Source organism: Microcaecilia unicolor, chromosome 9 (assembly GCF_901765095.1).
Source record: "Microcaecilia unicolor chromosome 9, aMicUni1.1, whole genome shotgun sequence".
In the NCBI taxonomy this organism is placed as follows: Eukaryota; Metazoa; Chordata; class Amphibia; order Gymnophiona; family Siphonopidae; genus Microcaecilia; species Microcaecilia unicolor.
In genome coordinates, this window is record NC_044039.1 from 96,000,364 (window position 1) to 96,022,486 (window position 22,123).

General features: G+C 44.1%; 1 protein-coding gene across 1 annotated transcript in view; it reads right to left on the reverse strand.

Annotated features, from left to right (window-relative positions):
• The window catches only part of LOC115477971 (inositol 1,4,5-trisphosphate receptor type 2-like), a 62,668-nt gene that overhangs the window by 21,441 nt on the left and 19,104 nt on the right, over positions 1-22,123 (reverse strand). Inside the window, exons 3-4 of the mRNA XM_030215140.1 lie at positions 12,552-12,679; positions 8,282-8,447 (exon numbers count right to left, since the gene is read on the reverse strand). Coding sequence (XP_030071000.1) covers positions 8,282-8,447; positions 12,552-12,679 — 294 coding nt within the window. The remainder of the gene's footprint in view (positions 1-8,281; positions 8,448-12,551; positions 12,680-22,123) is intronic.

Consider the following 22,123-nt stretch of genomic DNA (forward strand, 5'->3'; position numbering starts at 1 on the left):
GCTTTGTTCCATTATGACTGTAAAATATCCAAGCATTGGGCATGCTCTAATCCCCCCCTTGAAACGCCACAACCCCCCCCCCCCCCCCCTTGTAATTTGGACACATTGCAGATGGATTGCATAGATAAACATCTGCAAAATAGGTTTTGAAAATACTGATTTTGACATTTTGAGAAGAAAAACATCCAAATGGTGCTTTATGACACTTTTTGGATGTTTTTCTCTTTCGAAAATGAGCCCCCTAGTCATGAGTAGGGAAGATACAATATACAAAAGTTAACTATTATTTAGCATAGAAAGTACAGTGTTCACAATACAATCATAAACTGATGTGGAAGATCTCATTGCAATAAATACTTATGAAACAATCAAGTTTTAAGATGCTTCCGAAATTGCAAGTAGTTTACGGCTAGTATAACATCATTTAATAATTCATTCCACATTTTTAGAGCAATAAAAGAAAAGGTAACCAAAAAAATGTGATTATGTTTAATCCCCTTTCCAGCCGGAAAATATAACAACACCGGCTTCTCAGCTTTAAACAAAAGGACCCAGGTTCAAATTCCATTTCAGCTCTTTTTCTTCTAAATTTATTTTTTTTTGTGAGCCCTCCAGAAACAGAAAATGATCTATTGTACTTAAATATATAAGCCAGCTGTAAGCCTAAAGCCAAAAGGCTATAGAAGGGAATGGTATAGTATAGGAGGTGAAGTACTTCTGTGAACAAAAGAAGAGCGGGGGGGGGGGGGGGGGGTGATCATATCTGATGATCTTAAAGTGGCCAAACAGGTTGAAAAGGCGAAGGATGCTCGGGTACATAGGGAGAGGAATGACCAGCAGGAAGAAAAGAGGTGATAGTGCCCTTGCATAAGTCTCTGGCTACTTAGAATACTGGTGCAATTCTGGAGACTGCACCTACGAAAAGAAATAAGCAGGATGGAGTCTGTCCAGAGGGTGGCTTTAAAATTGGTCAGTGGTCTCGGTCATAAAGCTTATGGGGACAGACCTTAATATGTATACTTTGGAAGAAAGGCGGGAGAGAGGGGATATGATAGAGATTTTTAAATACCTCCATGGCATTAATGTACAAGAGGTGAGCCTCTTTCAAATGAAAGAAAACTCTGGAATGAGAGGGCAATGGATGAAGTTAACAAGTTAAAGCCTCAGGGGTAATCTATGGACTTTTTCATGGAAAGGGTGGTGGACACGTGGAATAACCTCCTGCTGGACGTGGTGGAGACAAGGTGGATAGGTGTGGGACAGCATGTGGGACCTCTTAGGGAAAGGAGAAGATAGTGGTTGCTGAGGATGGGCCCTTTGGCCCTTATCTGCTGTCATGTTTCTATGTTTCTAAGCTGTCTCCGCTTACACTGCCACTCTCTCCTCTGCTCTGGACACCCTCGCACCATCCACCTCCCGTCCCACAAAGCGTACTAATCCCCAGCCTTGGCTGACCCCTTGCATCCGTTACCTTCGCTCCTGCGCCCGATCTGCTGAACGCCTCTGGAGGAAATCTCGCACCCATTCAGACTTCCTTCACTACAAATTCATGCTATCCTCCTTCCAGTCCTCCCTAATCCTTGCCAAACAGGACTATTACACCCAATTGACCAATTCTCTCAGCTCCAACCCCCGTCGTCTCTTCGCCATCCTTAACTCCCTCCTCAAAGTGCCCTCCGCTCCCACCCCCCCTCGCTCTCTCCTCAATCACTGGCTGATTACTTCCGCGACAAGGTGCAAAAGATCAACCTTGAGTTCACTACCAAGCCATCTCCTCCTCTTCACCCTTCAACCCTCTCCCTCAACCAACCAACACAGGCCTTTTTCTCCTCCTTTCCTGTCATCACCGAGGAGGAAACCTCCCGCCTTCTTTCCTCCTCGAAATGCACCACCTGCTCTTCTGATCCCATCCCCACCAACTTACTTAACATCATCTCTCATACTGTCACCCCCTCCATCTGTCATATCCTCAACCTCTCTCTCTCCACTGCAACTGTCCCTGACACCTTCAAGTACGCAGTAGTCACACCTCTCCTCAAAAAACCATCACTTGACCCTACCTGTCCCTCCAATTACCGCCCCATCTCCCTCCTACCCTTCCTCTCCAAAATACTTGAGCGTGCCGTTCACAGCCGCTGCCTTGATTTTCTCTCCTCTCATGCCATCCTCGATCCACTTCAATCCGGTTTTCACCCTCTACACTCGACAGAAACAGCACTCTCTAAAGTCTGTAATGACCTGTTCCTTGCCAAATCCAGAGGCCACTACTCCATCCTCATCCTCCTCGATCTATCCGCCGCTTTTGACACTGTCAATCATGACTTACTTCTTGCCACACTGTCCTCATTTGGGTTCCAAGGCTCTGTCCTCTCCTGGTTCTCCTCCTATCTCTCCCACCGCACCGTCAGAGTTCATTCTCATGGATCTTCCTCCACCCCATCCCCCTATCTGTTGGTGTTCCCCAGGGATCTGTCCTTGGACCCCTTCTCTTCTCAATCTACACCTCTTCCCTATGCTCCCTGATCTCATCTCATGGTTTCCAGTATCATCTCTATGCTGATGACACCCAGCTGTATCTCTCCACACCAGACATCACCGCGGAGACCCAGGCAAAGGTATCATCCTGCTTATACGACATTGCTGCCTGGATGTCCAACCGCCACCTGAAACTGAACATGTCCAAGACCGAGCTCATCGTCTTTCCACCAAAACCCACTTCTCCTCTTCCTCCACTTTCTATCTCAGTTGATAACACCCTCATCCTCCCCGTCTCATCTGCCCGCAACCTCGGAGTCATCTTTGACTCCTCCCTCTCCTTCTCTGCGCATATCCAGCAGATCGCCAAGACCTGTCGCTTCTTCCTCTTTAACATCAGCAAAATTTGCCCTTTCCTCTCTGAACACACCACCCGAACTCTCGTCCACGCTCTCATTACCTCTCGCCTTGACTATTGCAACTTACCCTCACCGGCCTCCCACTTAGCCATCTATCCCCCCTTCAATCTGTTCAGAACTCTGCTGCACGTCTTATATTCCGCCAGAACCGATATACTCATATCATCCCTCTCCTCAGGTCACTTCACTGGCTTCCAATCAGATACCGCATTCAATTCAAGCTTCTCCTTCTTACCTACAAATGCACTCAGTCTGCTGCCCCTCACTACCTTTCTACCCTCATCTCCCCTTACGTTCCCACCCGAAACCTCCGTTCACAGGACAAATCCCTCCTCTCAGTACCATTCTCCACCACCGCCAACTCCAGGCTCCGCTCATTCTGCCTCGCCTCACCCTATGCTTGGAACAACCTTCCTGAGCCCGTTCACTAAGCCCCCTCCCTGCCCATCTTCAAGATTTTGCTTAAAGCCCACCTCTTCAATGCTGCGTTCGGCACCTAACTCTTACCGTTCAGTAAATCCAGACTGCCCCTACTGGACTGACCGTTCACTTGTCTTTTAGATTGTAAGCTCTTTGAGCAGGGACTGTCCCTCTATGTTAAATTGTACAGTGCTGCGTAACCCTAGTAGCGCTTTAGAAATGTTAAGTAGTAGTAGTAGTAGTTTCTAGAAGTGGTGTACATTCAGGTATAGTAAGTATGTTGCTGTTCTTGGAGGGCTCAAAATTTAATAAAAGAGTTAAAGTACAATTTGAACCTGAATACACTGCACTAACCACTAGGCAGCGCCTCTGCTCTGCATGGATGTCTGTGTGGCCATTTTCAAAGAATGATGCCATATGTCCATTTTCCTTACTTTCTCCCATTCATAATTTGAATGTTTATAAATTGATGTTTATGCTGGATGTTTCCAGAGTATGGACATCTACCTCACATATTTTTGAACAGGAAATCTTGATGTATTTCTTGATTGAAAATACATGAGAGTCTGTTTGGGACGTTCTGGCTTGGGCATCCCTATTCTGACCTGGACGTTCTTTTGAAAATGCCCCTATATGAACATAATGCTTATGGTCTAGGTCACTGTTCACCACCCCTCTACTAGAGGTATGATGTCAGGCATGGGCTGGCCTCAAATCAGTGCCCCTTAGGTTGGATGGCACTGGTCTTCCAGGAAGACCTATTCTACCTCCTGGGGATTTGGCTCCAACTAGGCCATTCCTAGCTGTGTATTGTATTTCTGGCAATCTTATTTCTGTGTCTTGACTTGCCCTGCAGGGGCAGCCCAGGACAGGATGGGGGATTTCTGCCCATCTCTGGGCTTGCTCTCTGTTGATTCATTGTTCTTGTCTACTCATCTTCTTCTTCAGGCTCTGAATTTGTTTCCTATTACTATGGCTTGCTTCCTGATGCCTTAAGATTTCAGCATCTTTGTCAAGTGCCTTGGTTCCTGTAATCCTTGTTTGACATTTTGTGTTGGATATGCAGTCCTTGGAAGCACAGTGACATTAAAACTTACCTTGGGCAATTCTAGTTCTTGTCTTGTATTCAACACTCAGGAGCCTGTCTAATAACTGCCTATGCACTTGCTGTAGCTACTGTAAGTGTTTATTTTTTTTGGGTTACATTTGTACCCCGCGCTTTCCCACTCATGGCAGGCTCAATGCAGCTTACATGGGGCAATGGAGGGTTAAGTGACTTGCCCAGAGTCACAAGGAGCTGCCTGTGCCTGAAGTGGGAATCAAACTCAGTTCCTCAGGATCAAAGTCCACCACCCTAACCACTAGGCCAAGCATTATTTTCTGACTAGTCAGGGACATTTTTAACTAAGTTAGTGCCTGGTTAGAGCTACTTTTTTTTCTGTTTGTGAAGAGGCAATCCCAGCCTCTAGTTTTTCTGCTATAGCAGAGTGCTACACTCGGTGCTTACTCTTTTTTGTGAACCCTGCATCTAAACTGAACTTTGGATTTTGCTTGTGAATTTTTATTTTTCTGCTTCCAGCCATGGATTTCATGACTTCTGAGCCCCTTCCAGGAGCATTTATTTATACTCAGAGAAAACTGAGAATGGTTTTAAACAATGCTTTATCTGTTTCCAGCAAAAGCCAGATGTGTACTCTGCTGAAGAGATCAGAGTGGGCTTTATCTGGGGGAGCTGCTTTACCAAAGGTCTTCTGATCATGAAAAGTGATAACCCCCTCCAACAGAGCCTCAACTAATTTTTTACCACTTTGAGTCTTTTGATGCAATCTTGCCAGACACTCCAGCTCCTGTTCAGCCTTGCCTCAGTTTCCAGCCCTGCCTCAGACCTTACAGAAGTTTTATCTGGGCCAGATTCTACAAGAAGTCTGCATGTCCTGGCTCCTGCAAAAGGCTTATCTGGGTTGGTTTCTATGAGGAATCTGTCTGCTCTGGCTACTGTAGCAGACATGTCTATCATAACTTCTGAAAAAAATCTTAGCTATGACAGTTTTGTTCTTATTCCAGTCATTCAAGTTATTCTCAAAACTCCAGATCCTGTCCTGTCCAGAGTCCAGTTAGTGTTTGTGATCTAGAGACCCCAGATCCTGCTCCAGCCAAAAGTCTAGTTCATGTTTGTCCACCAGAGAGCCCAAATCCCATGACCAAGACACCAGCCTGTGCCATGTTTCTCAGCTGGGGGTCCTTTTACAAAGGCGCGCTAAAAAATGGCTTGCGGTAGTGTAAATGCGGGTTTTGGGTGCATGCCGATCCATTTTTTAGCGTGCCTGTAAAAAAGGCCTTTTAAAAATTTTTGCTGAAAATGGACGTGTGGCAAAATGAAAATTGCCGCACGTCCATTTTGGGTCTGAGACCTTACCACCAGCCATTGACCTAGCGGTAAAGACTCATGCGGTAAAGACTCATGCGGTAACTGGGTGGTAATGACTAACGCATGCCAGATGCCACTTGGCACACGTCAGAAAATAAAAAAATATTTTTCAGACGCGCATAGTGGACGTGCGCCAAAAATGAAATTACCGCAAGCGGTAACTCCATTTTGGCACGCGTTGGCTCTTACGAAGCTTAGTAAAAGGACCCCCAGAATTCTTGTTTCTGTTCTAGAGATTCTTGTTCTAGACAAGATTCCTGCTTTTTATGCCCCCTGGTGGTCAATCTGGAATCACAGTGTTTTCTTGGAGCATCTGGAAGCCACTGGAAAGGGGGGTGGGGGAGGGTATTTTCAGGTTTGGGATGACCTTGAACCACTGCCCCTTGGGTTGACGTCCAGCAGTCTTCCTGGAGGATCTATTCTGCCTCCTGGCAATCTGGCTCTAGCCAGTCCTTTGCTAGCTATGTCTTGTTTCTGGTAATCCCCTAAGGGTATTGGATGCATTTCTGGGTAATTCTAGTTCTTGCCTTGCTCTTGTCTACAATTCAAGTGAGCCTTTGCTGCCAGTGTTTTCTACCTCAGCTGTTGGGATCCCTGTGACACAGTGGTAAGACCTCAAGTATTGTGTCCAATTCTGGAGGCTAAACCTCCAAAAAGATACAGAAAAAGTACAATTAAAACCATTCTCAATTATCATAATGGTGCAGAGTCTGATCCCTAAATGTGGGAACCAGTGGCAGCTCCCATCAACCCTAAATACGGCTCCCATATGAATTAACATGTGTGGAGGGGCATTTTCAATATAACATTTAAGTCTGACTTTGGACGGTTTGCACAAAACATTCAAAATCTGAATAGGAAGAAGGTCATTTTGTTTTAAACAAGGTTTTGTGCTTTGGACGTTTTGTTTTTTGGTTCATTTTTGGAAAAAGGCCTAAGTGCAAAATGTAGAGATTCATGCCATTAGGATGTAGGAGGCGCCAGCATTTTTAGTAGCCTAGTCCCCCAGACATCCCAGGAGAACAATGGGGCACTAGAAGGCAATTCTGTGCACTTCATGAAAATGTTCCCAGGTGCACATCTCATCTTTGCTCCTTTATCTTGTCCCCTGAGCCCTCCAAAACCCACCCCAAACACACTGTCCCTCACTACAATAGCCCTTATGGGTGAAGGGGGCACCTATATGTGGGTACAGTAGGGTTTTAGTGACTTTGGGAGGGGTCACAGTTTCTACCACAAGTGTGACAGGTAGAGGGAGATAGGGGCCTGGGTCCCCCACTGTGCACTGCACTGATCACTACACTTTTCCAGGGACCTGCATGCTGCTCTAATAGGCCTGATTTTAACATCTGAGGCTGTCATAGAGGCTGGTAAGTCATATTTTTATTCACAGTTTTGAGGAGTGGGGGGGGGGGGGGGTCAGTGACCACTGGGAGGGGTAATGAGGGGTCATCCCTGATTCCCTCCAGTGGTCATCTGCTCATTTAGGGCACCTTTTTGTGCCTTATTTGTTCTAAAAACAGGTCTAGCTCAAAACGTCTTAGTTTTAGTCCTGGATGGTTTTGTTTTGTTCCATTGTGGCTGAAAAATGTCAAAGTCTTAGGAATGTCCAAATCCTGCCCTTAACACACCTCCTTAAGATTTGGACGCACTGCAGAAGAACAGCATAGAAAAACATCTGAAAAATAGGTTTCAAAAATACTGATTTGGACGTTTTTGTGAGGAAAACGTCCAAATGCTGCTTTATGACATTTTTAGGACTTTTTTCTCTTTTGAAAATGAGCCCCTAAGTCAACTGGCATGCATTAAAAAGTTTTAACACATGCTAAAACATTTTTTAAATAAAATGAATGTGTGAAATGAACCAGCAAGAACATCCAAAAACTAGTGAGAAAGACTGAATGAAATGAACCAAAAATGTTTGCCCTTTGCAAATGCCTATTAACTTGTGTTGGAAAATCTGCTGGGGTTGAAGTATAGACATCAGTGGCGTAGAAGGGGGGGGGCGGTGGGTCTGCCCCGGGTGCACGCCACTGGGGGGGTGTTGTCTCCGCTGGTTCCCTGCTCTCTCTGCCCCGGAACAGGTTACTTCCTGTTCCAGGGCAGAGAGAGCAGGGAACCAGCAGAGCCGACGCAGCTCTCAGCGATGTGCACTCGGGGCGGAGCGGCCCTCCCACCCATCCCCTTTCCTACGCCAGTGGTAAGAATGCGCTCGGGGGGGGGGGTGCGCTGTGCTGCACCGGGGGGGGGGGGGGGGGCGGCAGCGGCGACCCGCCCTGGGTGTCAGCCGCCCTCGCTATGGCACTGATAGACATACATTGCCATTCAAGAATCCTTCTGAAAATATACCTGATAATAATCAGGCTAAAAGAAAAAAAAAACAACCTAGGTATTTTGCAGCCATTAAAATACCAATATGTATAATATATATTCAACTAATGAACTTTTAAAACATTTTTCTCATAATAATTTGGGAAGAGTAATTTTCACCTCATTGTATTTAGAGCCTATTAAACCAATCTCTATAGTGCTTTCTTACCACAGACAAAGCAGGTTGTCTTTAAAACTTCCTCTTTCTTCTGTTTTTCACTCCTGAGGTCAGCAAATGTGTCAATGATGACTCCAAAGATCAAGTTCAGAACAATGATAATAACGATGAAATAGAAGAGAAGATCATAAACCACTCTGGCAGCAAACAAAGGCTCCTGAAACAAGTGCATTGTCTTAATTACATCACTAAAGACAAATTAGGCCATTTAGAACGTGTTAAGATAAAATAAATTTAAAAATACACTTATTTAATAGCATTTTATGGACTGCTATTCCAAGATAAGTTCATAGTGGTGAACAACCCACAAATGCACACTCAGGCACCACTTCCATCCACCTCCACTTCTCAGATCAATTACCCTAATTTAAATCATCAGTTTCACAGATAGCATTAATGCAGGAGTGTACAAAAGTTCAATCCTGAATGGCCGCAATAGGTCTGGTTTTCAACATAACCAAGCTATGCAAGTTAAGCTTTTTTCATAATAGAATGTATTCACATCAATTACTTTTGGTGGCCCCTTTAAGGTGCAGCCAGGGATGGATTGACAGTTGAAACAATAGGGCAGTGCCTGAGGGCCCATGACAATATGGGCCTACTCTCCCCTAAGCTTTCATCTATTTTAATCATTTTGATACGTGGTTAGGGGCCCATAACTCTTAGTGCCCAGGGGCCCTTTGTGGCCTGATGCACCGATGACAGTTAAATAAACTGAGGTAACTCAGCGTGCGTTACTTCCTACAAGCTACGTTATAGAAATTATATAGTAATGAATGTTTTTCACGCATTTGTTTGCTTTGCACCTTATTAAAATGTGCTTTGTGGTACCTTAAATAACCCTGAGTTACAGGAACAAAACTTACATTAGAGCCCTTTAACATGCGTTGAGGAGCATATAACACATGCTACTACTGAAACGGTGCTTGATAACTTCCTTCCTAAGAAGCAAATATCATGTCTTATTCCCTTAATGCACATTAATAGTTGAAGAGTAGTTACAAAATTTTTAAGTACATTTTTTACAAAAATGAGTTTACACCAAAACCAGACTGCCTTCATAAATAGCCATAGAATGTGTGAAACTGGCACTACAAAGCCGTGCTAACGATTCTGCCATGGCAAATGCAACGAAGCCCATTCAATTCCTATGCACTGGAATTGCTTTATTTTAGGAGCCTTTTATTTGTAAGGTATATGATATTCAATGAAAAAAGTTTTCATGCTGAATGGAATAAAGAAGATGGAGCAAAAAAGACCTCTCTCAGATGGTGTCCGCAGTAAATTCTTTATTCAAATCAAAGCGACCCGACACGAGTTTTGACTGTTGTTTGGGATATACATTTTCATATTCTTATATATATATATATTTTTTTATTGTCACCCCTATCTTTATCTTTTTAGTTCACATCATTTGTTTAGTTATTTTTTCACTTTTTTGGCGCCCTGTGATGTCACGTTGACAACGCCGTTAAATCCTGCAGTGTTACATTTTTCCCTTTCCACGCAGTGGTCAGCTGTTTACAGAGTAATTGCAATTTTGCTGTTCCTAGATCCGTGAGTCATAAGCTTCCATCATAGTGCTTTTATTCTCTTGTTTGATTATGTACTGTATGTGATTAGTGCCTAACAGAGGGAAATTTAGTTCAGCATGGTATATATATTTCAGCTTGGCCCTTCCTTCCTAACAATTTCACTGACAACGATCAACCATTTAAACTTTTGTTGTACTTGAAATGAGTTGCTATGCTATTAGTGGATATATTGTCTATACAGTGCTATGATCCTATAAAGTATTTTTCAATGCCATGAGTGTATTTTAACTTCATTATATATACACTACAAAGCTTCATGTTCTATTTTTTTAAGGTAATGTTTTTGTTTTTACTGATTATCAATCAATGAATATACAGTCCTTTGCATTTTACATTTGTGACATTGCTATGCTGATATAGAATGGGTTACGCTTGTTTTATGAGAAACATCGTTTCTAACCTTTGGGTATTGAACACTTTAGAGAGAAGTTTGATGTGTCAGTCTAGACCAAACTCATTATTTATTATTTATCTTTTATGCTTTTTTTATTTATTATTGTTTTTTCTATTTATCTTTTATTGTTAATTATATTTTGTGTGTAGCTGTTTATTTATACAGCCAGATACATTTATTGATCCTTTTATATAGCTTTTTAATATATTGATATTTTTATATGTGTGATCTCTACATTATGTGTGTGTGTGTATATGTATATATATTTTTTTTCTCTTGATTTTAGACATCATAGGAGATTTGGCTGCAATCTAATTATTCTAGGAATGCATACTGTTTTACGAATTTCTAGGTATGTTTTACCCACAGTTTCTTTAGTTCTTATATATTTTTTTATTATATATATATATATATATATATATATATTTTATTTCTCATTTTGTGTTACATATAATGTATGTTGATGTTGTATTTATTTGTCATAGACCCTTGACGCAAGCCGATAGGGCTGAAACACGACTTGTGAGGGGTCGCTTTTTACTGATTTGAATAAAGAATTTACTGCGGACACCATCTGAGAGAGGTCTTTTTTGCTCCATCTTCTTTGCTTGGCGTTTGAACTGCAGTGGAGTGTTTACCTTCTGTTAGTGTTGACGAATGGAATGCTTGAAAATAAAAAAAACATTGTTATCCAGAAAACAGCTTTTGCATTTGATAGGTTTCAGAACTAAGCTCTTCAATTACCCCCTCTTAATAATATGAATATCATCTAACATGCTGAAATATTTTTGAATTTTAATTGGCTTGCACCTAAAATTCTGGGTGCATTCTACCTCCTTTATTCCATGAGTAAGAACACTGGAAATAAGAGAATTTACGAGAATAGCTCTCAAACAGTTTTAAATGAAGATGGTGGATCAAAAACCACTGTGATCTTGGGTCACTCACTTGAACCATGTCTAACATCTAAGTACATCCCAACAGGAGAGGTGCATAGGCCAGAAGATATTTTTGACTAGAAAAAAAAATGTTGGGTGGGGAAAGGATAAAAGAGACTTGGAAATTAGTTATGGTAGTTGGGTGATAGTGAGAGACTGCCTCCAAAGTGCCAGTTTATAGGCGTGTTTCAAAACAAGCAATAATGCCTGTTGTTAAAGATCTGTGTTTACCTGTGTGCAGCTGAATAAAACACACAGGCAAGCAGGCAGGAGCTACAACTCAGGAACCAAGGATGTGACAAGAAGCCCAGGCCTTACCATGCAGAGGTGAAAAAGCAGTGGTGACCACCCCTGACAATCCCCCTCTCCCTGTGTCTCCTTTCATACTGCCATACTTACTAAAGTAAACCCTGTCTTTGCCTGGCTTGCATATTGAAGGCAGGGTCTAGGAGAGGGATTTACATTGATAGCCACGTGCATCGTATGCGAATGCTATCATCAGGCTCTATCTAGACTGTCCTATGTCCACAGGGAAGGGAAAACTAGATGACAGGGTTGTTAGAAGGGCTACAGGAGAAAAGATGAAAAGCGTCACTGTGCCATATTAGTTATACACTTTCAACTTGTTTATGTTGGGGGCGGAGTTAAGAAAAGGAATGGGAGTCTCCACAGAGCAATTTTGATATTCCAGCAATGCAAGGAAAAGAAAAGGAGGTTCACCATGCTAACCAAATCTTGCACTTTGAGCTGTTTAGAATGGGAAATTAAAGATGGAGTGTGTTCATCTCTTGAAAGGTCCGTACATCCTCTAGTGTGATCCTTTTAATGTGTGCATACTCTGCATCTCATTATCTTGGCAAAGTAGGCTGCTAATGACAATTTTAGCATGCATGCTAACATTTTTCTTTTGTGTCCATTACCGATTAAGTTTGTGTTACACAGCTCATTCATAGGAAAAAAAAATGTGCTCTCTGTTGTGTCTTAATGCTGAGCTATAAATGTTTGATTTGAGCTTACTTGTAGTAATTAAATTACCCCTTCTTCAGATTCTAGAGTAAACTGTTTAAAGAATCCTAAATACAATGGGCTGAACTGATGAATTTTATGTGCACCTGCCACCAATGTAAATGCAGGAGAGAGATTTGCATACAGTGGAGGAAGTAGACCTGTGACTCTCTCCTGAAGGACTGGGAGTGAAGACCAAGGACGTATTGCATAAAAGGATAATAATCATCATTCTGGCATTCCATCTCTCTCAGAAAAAATAAATATTGAAACTGATGTTATAGAACACAAGACCTACCCATTTTAAACTTTATTAATCATATACTTACGTCTTTGGAAGGTTTTCTAAGAACATCTCCCACACCACCCCCGTTCCTCAATCCTTGGTTTAATACTGTAACAATACACATCAGGAGTGTATCACAAGTTCTTTCGATTCCGTCTGCCTCCTCTTCCTCTTCATGAATCAAAAAAAAAAAAACTATCTTTAAACTTCAGCTTTAGAATAATAAAGAACTATGTTTAAATAGCAACAAATTAAAAAGGGAGCTACGGTAATTTATCATTCAAGATTCACATGTTATTACAAGTATACACTTTTAGAATCATGGATCACGTTCATCAGATTCTATCTGTATTCGAAACTGCACAGTTATGATAAGATGGCATAAAAATAACTGTGTCCCCTAGAAACTTCTAAAAATAAATCATTTCCCTTTATACATTTGAATCATGCGTGCATTGCTGTTTGCTTTTTTTTTTTTTCCATTTTTTTAAACTTTATTTTTATTCTTTTACTTACCTGCACTAAAAAGTGGCCTAAGCTATGACTAGTATGTGGGTTTCTCGTGCACTGACACTACTTTTAGTGTGGCTGTAAAATGTCCATATTTTCCATTTTAGCAATAATGGCCAAGTGCAAATTTTCCCATTAGCGTATGACCATTAACATGTGAACCCTTATCTACACCTATTTTCTAGGCCTTAAGGGCTCATGTGCTAACCACGTGCTAATCGATTAACGCACAGTGAAGTAGCTGCGCTAAACAATTAGCGCTGGGCACACCCCCTCTCCACCCCCATACATACCCCCAGTGCTAAAAAATTAATTTTATTTTTTAGTGCATGGGAAGTGCATGCAGATGCCAAAACTACCATGGGACACGTAAGTGCGCCCCCATGGTAGTGTTTTTTTTCAACCTGCGGTAGCACACATTAAAATTACTGCAGTTTAGTAAAAGGGCCCCATAGTACACTACCTTGGAACATAAGGGCTGCCCTACTGGGTCAGAACAAGGGTCCACCTAGCCCAGTATCCCGTTTTCCACAGTGGCTTATCCAGGTTGCAAGAACCTATTAGAGTTCCAAAAAGTAGCAAGATTCCATGCTACTGAACCCAGGGAATACACAGTGGCTTTTACCAGATCAACCTTAATAATGATTTATGGACTTTTTCTCCAGGAATTTGTCCAAACTTTTAACACAGCTACATTAAGGGGGCGATTCTATAAAGGGTGCCAAAAGTTAGGCGCCAAAATCCTGGGCACTAAGAGTAAATTCTATAACGGAATCTGGATGCCAAGATTCTGTTATAGAATACTAGCGTAAATTGGCATTTGTGTGCACAAATTTAGGTGCACCCACTTAGGTTGCGTTACTCTATGGCAGGTATAAATGTACACTCCTAAATGTGACACTTTAGCATGTAAATGATGCTGTTCTATATCATATGCATATAATTGTAGGATGCACCCATGTCCTACCCATATGAATGCATCCTTTGCATTTGTGCGCTAAGATGATAGAATAATGCTTAGTGCACAACTAGCACCTATGCATGAATCTGCTATTATTCTATTATCTAAGCGTGCTAACAGCACTTACATTTAGGTGCTCACATAATAGAATGAATTTCAGAGTTTATCTATACACTGAGTGAAAAAATATATTTCTTCCACATGTGCTACTATGTAACGTCATGGAGTCCTCTAGTCTTTGTACTTTTTGAAGGCGTAAGCAATCAGTTCACTGGGACCTTTACCAAAGCCTCTATAAGATCCTCAATATTGACAAAACTATGGATCCATTTCCCTTATTAATGTAGATGCTAAGATTTATGTGAAAATAGTAGCATCCCGGTTGCAAAAGAATTTAGCTAAATTAATCTTTAAAAATCAGACTGGCTTTATGTCAGGAAAGAGTATAACTAAGCATTCTCAATTATTATGTAATATGATTTATGGTTAGACCATAATTGACTCCACTATAGTGGCAATATCCCTCAATGGAGAGAAGGCCTTTGATAAGGTCTATTGATTACAATAAAAGTACACCACCCCCAACCCTCTCCCTTCCCGATCCTTAAATCAGATCATCTGAATGCTCTCTCCTACCCTCTTTCATCCATAATTCTTGCCTCTCACATCATTCTCAAATATTTCAACAGCCAATTCTTTTTCAAATGTGTCACATTTCACTGGTGTACTGCTCTTAGTTTTTCCATTAACACCACATTTCCCCAATCTCTCTGTCCATTGTTCCAAACTTGGCGGTTTTATCTGTTTCCACCAGTAGGATATCTCACATTGGCAGCTGGTAGGCATGCTGTTACTAGTGTTATGAAATTTCCTATTAGATCCCTTGCTTGAGTCCCTCTTCCCTACCAGTGCTGCTTAAACAGTTACATGAGATTGAGAAGGTGTCTGATATTAAGATAAATATTGAGAAAACAGAGGTGCTTAATATAAATCTAACAGCAGGGAACTTAATAGAGTGCCAGAGAACTTTCCCTTCAAATGGGTGAAGGATCAGTTGAAATACATAAGTATCACTACTTATCTAATATAATAAAACGCACCGTGAACGTTCTAATGAGGACAACGTTCTGAAGCCATCTGACGTCACTCCCTGGCTGTAGGGTTCGTGGCGTTCGTGGTGTGAAGCCACCCAGCCGTCTCTGCCCCGCCCTCGCATCAAACGTCATGACGTCGAGGGCGGAAACAAAAACAAACAAATCCGGCAGCACAGCGTCAGGGAAGGAGGCGGCGCTCCCGACGTCTCCAGCCTTCCCTTCGCTGTGTTCCGCCTTCTTCTGACATCATCCTTGACGTCAGAAGAAAGGCGGAACACAGCGAAGGAAAGGCTGGAGACGTCGGGAGCGCCGCCTCCTTCCCTGACGCTGCGCTGCCGGAACCGCCACGGAGGTAAATTTAAAAAGAAGAAGAAAAAAAAAATAGAAATAGGGGAGAGAGAAGAGAATGGGCAGTAAAGTTGAACAATGGGAGCGGGAGGGCAGGGGAGAAACGACAGCATGGATGCGAAGGGGGGGAGCATGGATGCGAAGGGGGGGGAGAAGAGGGCGGGCCAGGCTGGGATATGGGAGAGAGAGGAGCATGGATGCGAGGGGGGGTCATGGAAGGGAGAGAGGGGACTTGCTGGAAAAGGATGAATGGAGGCGGCAGGGGACAGAGGAGAATGGATGGGCATGGATTGGAAGGGCAGGGCTCAGGGAGAGAGGGGAATTGCTGGAAAGGGATGAATGGAGGGGGCAGGGGACAGAGGAGCATGGATGGGCATGGATTGGGAGGGCAGGGCTCAGGGAGAGAGGGGAATTGCTGGATAGGGATGAATGGAGGGGACAGATGGGCATGGATGGATATGGATTGCAGGGCAGGGCTCAGGGAGAGAGGGGAATTGCTGGAAAGGGATGAATGGAGGGGGCAGGGGACAGAGGAGCATGGATGGGCATGGATTGGGAGGGCAGGGCTCAGGGAGAGAGAGGAATTGCTGGATAGGGATGAATGGAGGGGACAGATGGGCATGGATGGATATGGATTGCAGGGCAGGGCTCAGGGAGAGAGGGGAATTGCTGGATAGGGATGAATGGAGGGGACAGGTGACAGATGGGCATGGATTGGGAGGGCAGGGCTCACACTCTCTCATATACAATGTCTTTCTGACTCTCACTCTCACACACTCTGTCTCACACTGTATCACATTCACACTCTATGTGCCACACAGTCACTCATACACTTGCTTGGTCTCATACACTCACTCTCACAGAGAACCTGTGTCTCACACACACTCTCTCTCTCGCCCACACACACACACTCTCTCTCACACTGTGTCTAACATACACACTTGCACACACTCACATTCTCACACACACACTCTCTCACAAACACACTCACACCCAGACTCACTCTCTCTCTCACACACACACACTCACACTTTCACTCTGACTCTCAAACAGTCACTCTCACATACACTCTCCCAAACATACACACTCCGAGGAAAACCTTGCTAGCGCCCGTTTCATTTGTGTCAGAAACGGGCCTTTTTTACTAGTCTCTATAAATAAATCCCACCTTGAACGTTCTGAAGCTCACTCCATCTGCGGCAGTGAAGCCCTGAACTCCTGTCCTCCTGGTAGGCTAGGCTATTCGGACTACTCACCCTCAGTCATAGACCCGCACTCAGCCATGCCCATCTGCGCCCTAGGCCACGCCCCATCTGCACATAAAAAGCACCCTCAACGTTCTGAAGCAGACTCTGAGGCTTCAACAGTTCATATGTTAGAAGCTCTGTAACCACTTTTAAGCACACTACATCTCTGCCCCGCCCTGACCTATCAGAGAACGGAGGAGCGTCACAGCTGCACCACCCTGACCTATCAAAGGGAGGAGCGTCACACCGAATGAGGGACCTATCACAGGGAAGTCAAATAGAAGAAGGGAGGAGCGTCAGAGGCGAAGGGGTCACAACATCGCTGGAAAGAGAACAACATTCGTTTATTTTTCTTTCTTTCCACTGTGCTCCAATTATATGTGTTGCTATCTGTTCAAACTTTACCAAAGGTATGAGGGACTTATTTGTACCTTTTTTTTCTTTCCAATGTGTTACGGTGTAGTGTGGTCCCATTATACCTGTTCCTATCTGTTCAAACTTTGCAAAACTTTGACAAAGGTATTAGGGACTTATTAAGGGGACTTCTGTTGCCCATATTTGTTGCTGCTGTTGGTATGTACTGCGGGTTCTTACTACGGATTGCAAAACCTTCTTAATACGGACTGCAGTTTTTCAGGCATTGCGTTCTGAGCGGCTTTCGGTTACACTTTCCCCGGGATTTCCCAGTGCACCGGCACATCAGTGGCCACAACAAATTACAAAAATACGTTCTTTGTACGCATTGCACTTTTCTAGCCATTGCGATCTGATCGGTTTTGGGTTACATTTTTGCCAGGATTTCCCAGTGCATCGGCACATCAGTGCGCACGCCAAATTGAAAGAACAAAAAAAGGGAGCCCCAACAAAAAGAACAACGGAACCTTATAACACTGCTTTGGTACCTGTTCATCTGGTTGCACGGCTCTGGGCTGATTAATTTCTTTCACTTTCTTCCCCATTGCTGCTTCTCCATTATAAAATTATTCTTTCACATCACAACACATTTCTCCTAACAATTCCTTTCTAAACATTAATTGCAGGAAGCCACTACCTTGCTAGCGCCCGTTTCATTGGTTCAGAAACGGGCCTTCTTTCCTAGTTACTAATAATCCCTCAAAACGTTTTGAGGTAAATTACATACCCTGACTTGAGCAAATTAAAGGAGACTTAGAGGGGCATAATCAAAAGGGACACCCAAGTTTTGCTGAGGACGACCTCACAAAACGTCCAGATGGAGGGGCGGGGAAACCCGTATTATCGAAGCAAGATGGACGTCCATCTTTCATTTCAATAATACGGTCGGGGACGCCCAAATCCTTAGGTCGTCCTTATAGATGGTCGTCCCTAGACTTGGTCGTTTCTGATTTTCGGCAATAATGGAAACCAAGGACGCTCATCTCAGAAATGACCAAATGCAAGCCCTTTGGTCTTGGGAGGAGCCAGCATTTGTAGTGCACTGGTCCCCCTGACATGCCAGGACACCAACCAGGCACCCTAGGGGGCACTGCAGTGGACTTCAGAAATTGCTCCCAGGAACATAGCTCCCTTACCTTGTGTGCTGAGCCCCCCAAAACCCACTCCCCACAACTGTACACCACTACCATAGCCCTTATGGGTGAAGGGGGCACCTACATGTGGGTACAGTGGGTTTTGGGTGGGTTCTGGAGGGCTCACATTTACCACCACAAGTGTAACAGGTAAGGGGAGGGATGGGCCTGGGTCTGTCTGCCTGAAGTACACTGCACCCACTAAAACTGCTCCAGGGACCTGCATACTGCTGTCATGGACCTGAGTATTACATTTGAGGCTGGCATAGAGGCTGACAAAAATATTTTTAAAGATTAGTTTTGAGGGTGGGAGGGGGTTAGTGACCACTGGGGGCATAAGAGGAGGTCATCCCCCATTCCCTCCAGTGGTCATCTGGTCAGTTCGGGCACCGTTTTGTGGCTTGGTCGTAAGAAAAACAGGACCAGGTAAAGTCGTCCAAGTGCTCATCAGGGATGCCCTTTTTTTTCCATTATGGGTCGAGGACGTCCATGTGTTAGGCACACCCAAGTCCTGCCTTCGCTATGCCTCCGACACACCCCCTTGAACTTTGGCTGTCCCTGCAACGGAAAGCAGTTGGGGATGTCCAAAATCGGCTTTCAATTATACCGATTTGGACGACACTGTGAGGACGCCCATCTTCCGATTTGTGTCGAAAGATGGGAGTCCTTCTCTTTCGAAAATGAGCCTGTAAGATTTCAATTTATTTATTTACTACATTTATAGCCCACCTTTATCCAAGGTGGGCAACAATATTCACATACATAGTCTTGAACACATAACAATCGCTAAGCATGTTAAGCTAAAACATGATCACTAGGCTGGTCCTAACCAAGAGAAGAAAAAAAAAAACAGAGAAAGAAGGGTCAATCAGATAAGTCTTCATGTAACCAAAAAGGCTTTCACAAACAGATGCATTTTTAGCAGCCGCTTGAATTGTTGAATATCTTCATATGATCTCAGGTACTCGGATAGAGTATTCCACATGGATGGGGCAACGATAGAGAAGGCCTACAGTGAGGGGCAGGGAAGGCAGGGAAGAGGAAAGCGAAAGCAAGGAGAGGCAGAGGAAAGGGGGCACCTAGTGCTTTCCCATGTCATTGCTGTCCTCCCAAAAATTCATGTCTGGCTATTACTGTTCTGATCATATGAAGCTAGTACTTAAAGGTTCTGCACTGGCTGCTTATTTACCAACAGACTGAGTTTAAATTATTGTTTTCTTTTCAAAGTACTTTTTTTTAGCACATCAACTCCTCAAGTATCACACTACCAACAAATGCAAACATATAACATGGAATAACTTGACATTTCGTCCTTTAGATTGTAAGCTCCTTTGAGCAGGGACTGTCCTTCTTGTTAAACTGTACAGCGCTGCGTAACCCTAGTAGCGCTCTAGAAATGTTAAGTAGTAGTAGTAGTATCAACTTCTCCTGTAAAGCACAACATTTTAAGAATGGTATCCTGTTTCATATTGTGCCTTTAATCAGAAAATATTGACAGCACGTCTGCCTCTGAAGAGAATATGCAATTTTCCCCTCCCCCCACCCCTTTAACTAGTTATCCGCACCATTTATACACCACACTCACTAACCCCCCCCCTTTTTTTTTTACAAAACCGCACTAGTGGCTGCCGGTGTGGTAATGCCAACACAGCCATTCACAGTGAATGGGCTGTGTCGGCACTGCCACGCAGCTTTGTAAAAGGGGAGATAACACATCTAAACTAATTCTAGCGATCACTTCACTCCCCTGTACTTAGCACTGAGCAGTGAATCCCCTCTTCACCAATTCTGCCTTGGTGTCAGTGGGCAATGTTTAAATTATTTAGTACGATTTGCAGTGGAAGTTGGGTTACTACTACTACTAACTAGCATTTCTAAAGCGCTACTAGGGTTACGCAGCGCTGTACAATTTAAACATAGAAGGACAGTCCCTGCTCAAAGAGCTTACAATCTAAAAGACAAGAAAACAATCTAAAGACAAGTGAACAATCTAGAGGACGAGTGAACAGTTAGTCTGATAGGGTGGATAGATTGGGGTATTTTATATATCTCGAGTGGTTAGGCGCCGAAGGCAGCATTGAAGAGGTGAGTTTTAAGCAGAGATTTGAAGATGGGTAGGGAGGGGGCATGGCGTATGGGTAAAGGAAGATTGTTCCAGGCATGGGGTGAGGCAAGGCAGAATGGGCGGAGTCTGGAGTTGGCAGTGGTGGAGAAGGGTACTGAGAGAAGGGCCTTGTCCTGTGAGCGGAGGTTACGGGCGGGAACATAGGGGGAGATGAGGGTGGAGAGGTAGTGAGGAGCCGCAGACTGAGTGCATTTGTAGGTAAGGAGGAGGAGCTTGAATTGTATGCGATAACTGATCGGAAGCCAGTGAAGTGATTTGAGGAGAGGGGTGATATGAGTATATCGGTTTTGGCGGAATATAAGACGTGCAGCAGCGTTCTGAACTGAATGAAGGGGGGATAGATGGCTGAGTGGGAGGCCGGTGAGGAGTAAGTTGCAGTAATCAAGGCGAGAGGTAATGAGAGCGTGGACGAGAGTTCTGGTGGTGTGCTCAGAGAGGAAAGGGCGAATTTTGCTGATGTTGAAGAGGAAGAAGCGACAGGTCTTGGCAGTCTGTTGGATATGCGCAGAGAAGGAGAGGGAGGAGTCGAAAATGACTCCGAGGTTGCGGGCAGATGGGACAGGGAGGATAAGGGTGTTATCAACAGAGATAGAGAGTGGAGGAAGAGGAGAAGTGGGTTTAGGAGGAAAGACGAGGAGCTCGGTCTTGGACATGTTCAGCTTCAGGTGGCGGTTGGACAACCATGCCGCAATGTCGGATAAACAGGCCGATACCTTGGCCTGGGTCTCCACGGTGATGTCAGGTGTGGAGAGGTATAGCTGGGTGTCATCAGCATAAAGATGATACTGAAGCCTCAAAACCACTAAACTGCAGGCTATGACTCAGAGGATATCAGACTTTTGAAAGCTGTAGATGCTATGCTTCTGACAACTGGAGGATACTAGTCAATGTTTTTGTCTTGCCCTTTGAGTTTCTATTTAATGCTTACAAAAATTTATTCCCCCCTGTTTACAAAGCTGCGCTAATGGCTGCCAGTGCGCTAATGCCGACACATCCCATTCACTATGAATGGGCTGTGTCAGCATTGCCATGCAGCTTTGTAAACAGGGAGGGTATATTTGTATTCTGGTTTGTTTGTTTTTAATTAGCAGGAAATGTATTTCTGTTCCTGTGTATTTTGCTGCTTAAGAAGCTGAATTTGTTTTTCAGTTTACCAGTCATAATAGACTTAACTGAAATGTTTCCTGGAATGGCTGCATCTGACTATGTCCACCACTGCCCACACAATACCTCACAGTAACAATAAGACACACGTATGCATATTTGGACTACTTTAGCATAACGCATGCAAGTCCGGGAGTCATAAATGCTAGATTCAGTAAATGGTGCCGAAATTTGAGCACCAGGTCACCCTTTATAGAACAGCACATAGGGCCGATTCCTGCAACTAAAATAAGGTGCCAGGACGTACGCCCCCTGAAACCAGGTGAAAACCCTGTCACAGAAGTTGGGTGCACAGCCCCAGTGGCGTTGGAATGGGGGGCGGTGGGGCGGTCCGCCCCGGGTGCATGCCACTGGGGGGGTGTCGGCTCTGCTGGGTCCCTGCTCCCTCTGTCCCGGGACAGGTTACTTCCTGTTCCGGGGCGGGGGGAGCAGGGAGCCGGTGAAGCCGATGCAGCTCCAGGTGACGTGCACTTGGGGTGGACTGGCCCTCCCGCCCGCCTCCGCTAGTGGTAAGAATGCGCTTGGGGGGTGTGCGCGCCGAGTGGGGGGGGGGTGCCGTGTGCAGCGGCAACCCGCCCCGGGTGTCAGCCGCCCTTGCTACGGCACTGCACAGCCCCCC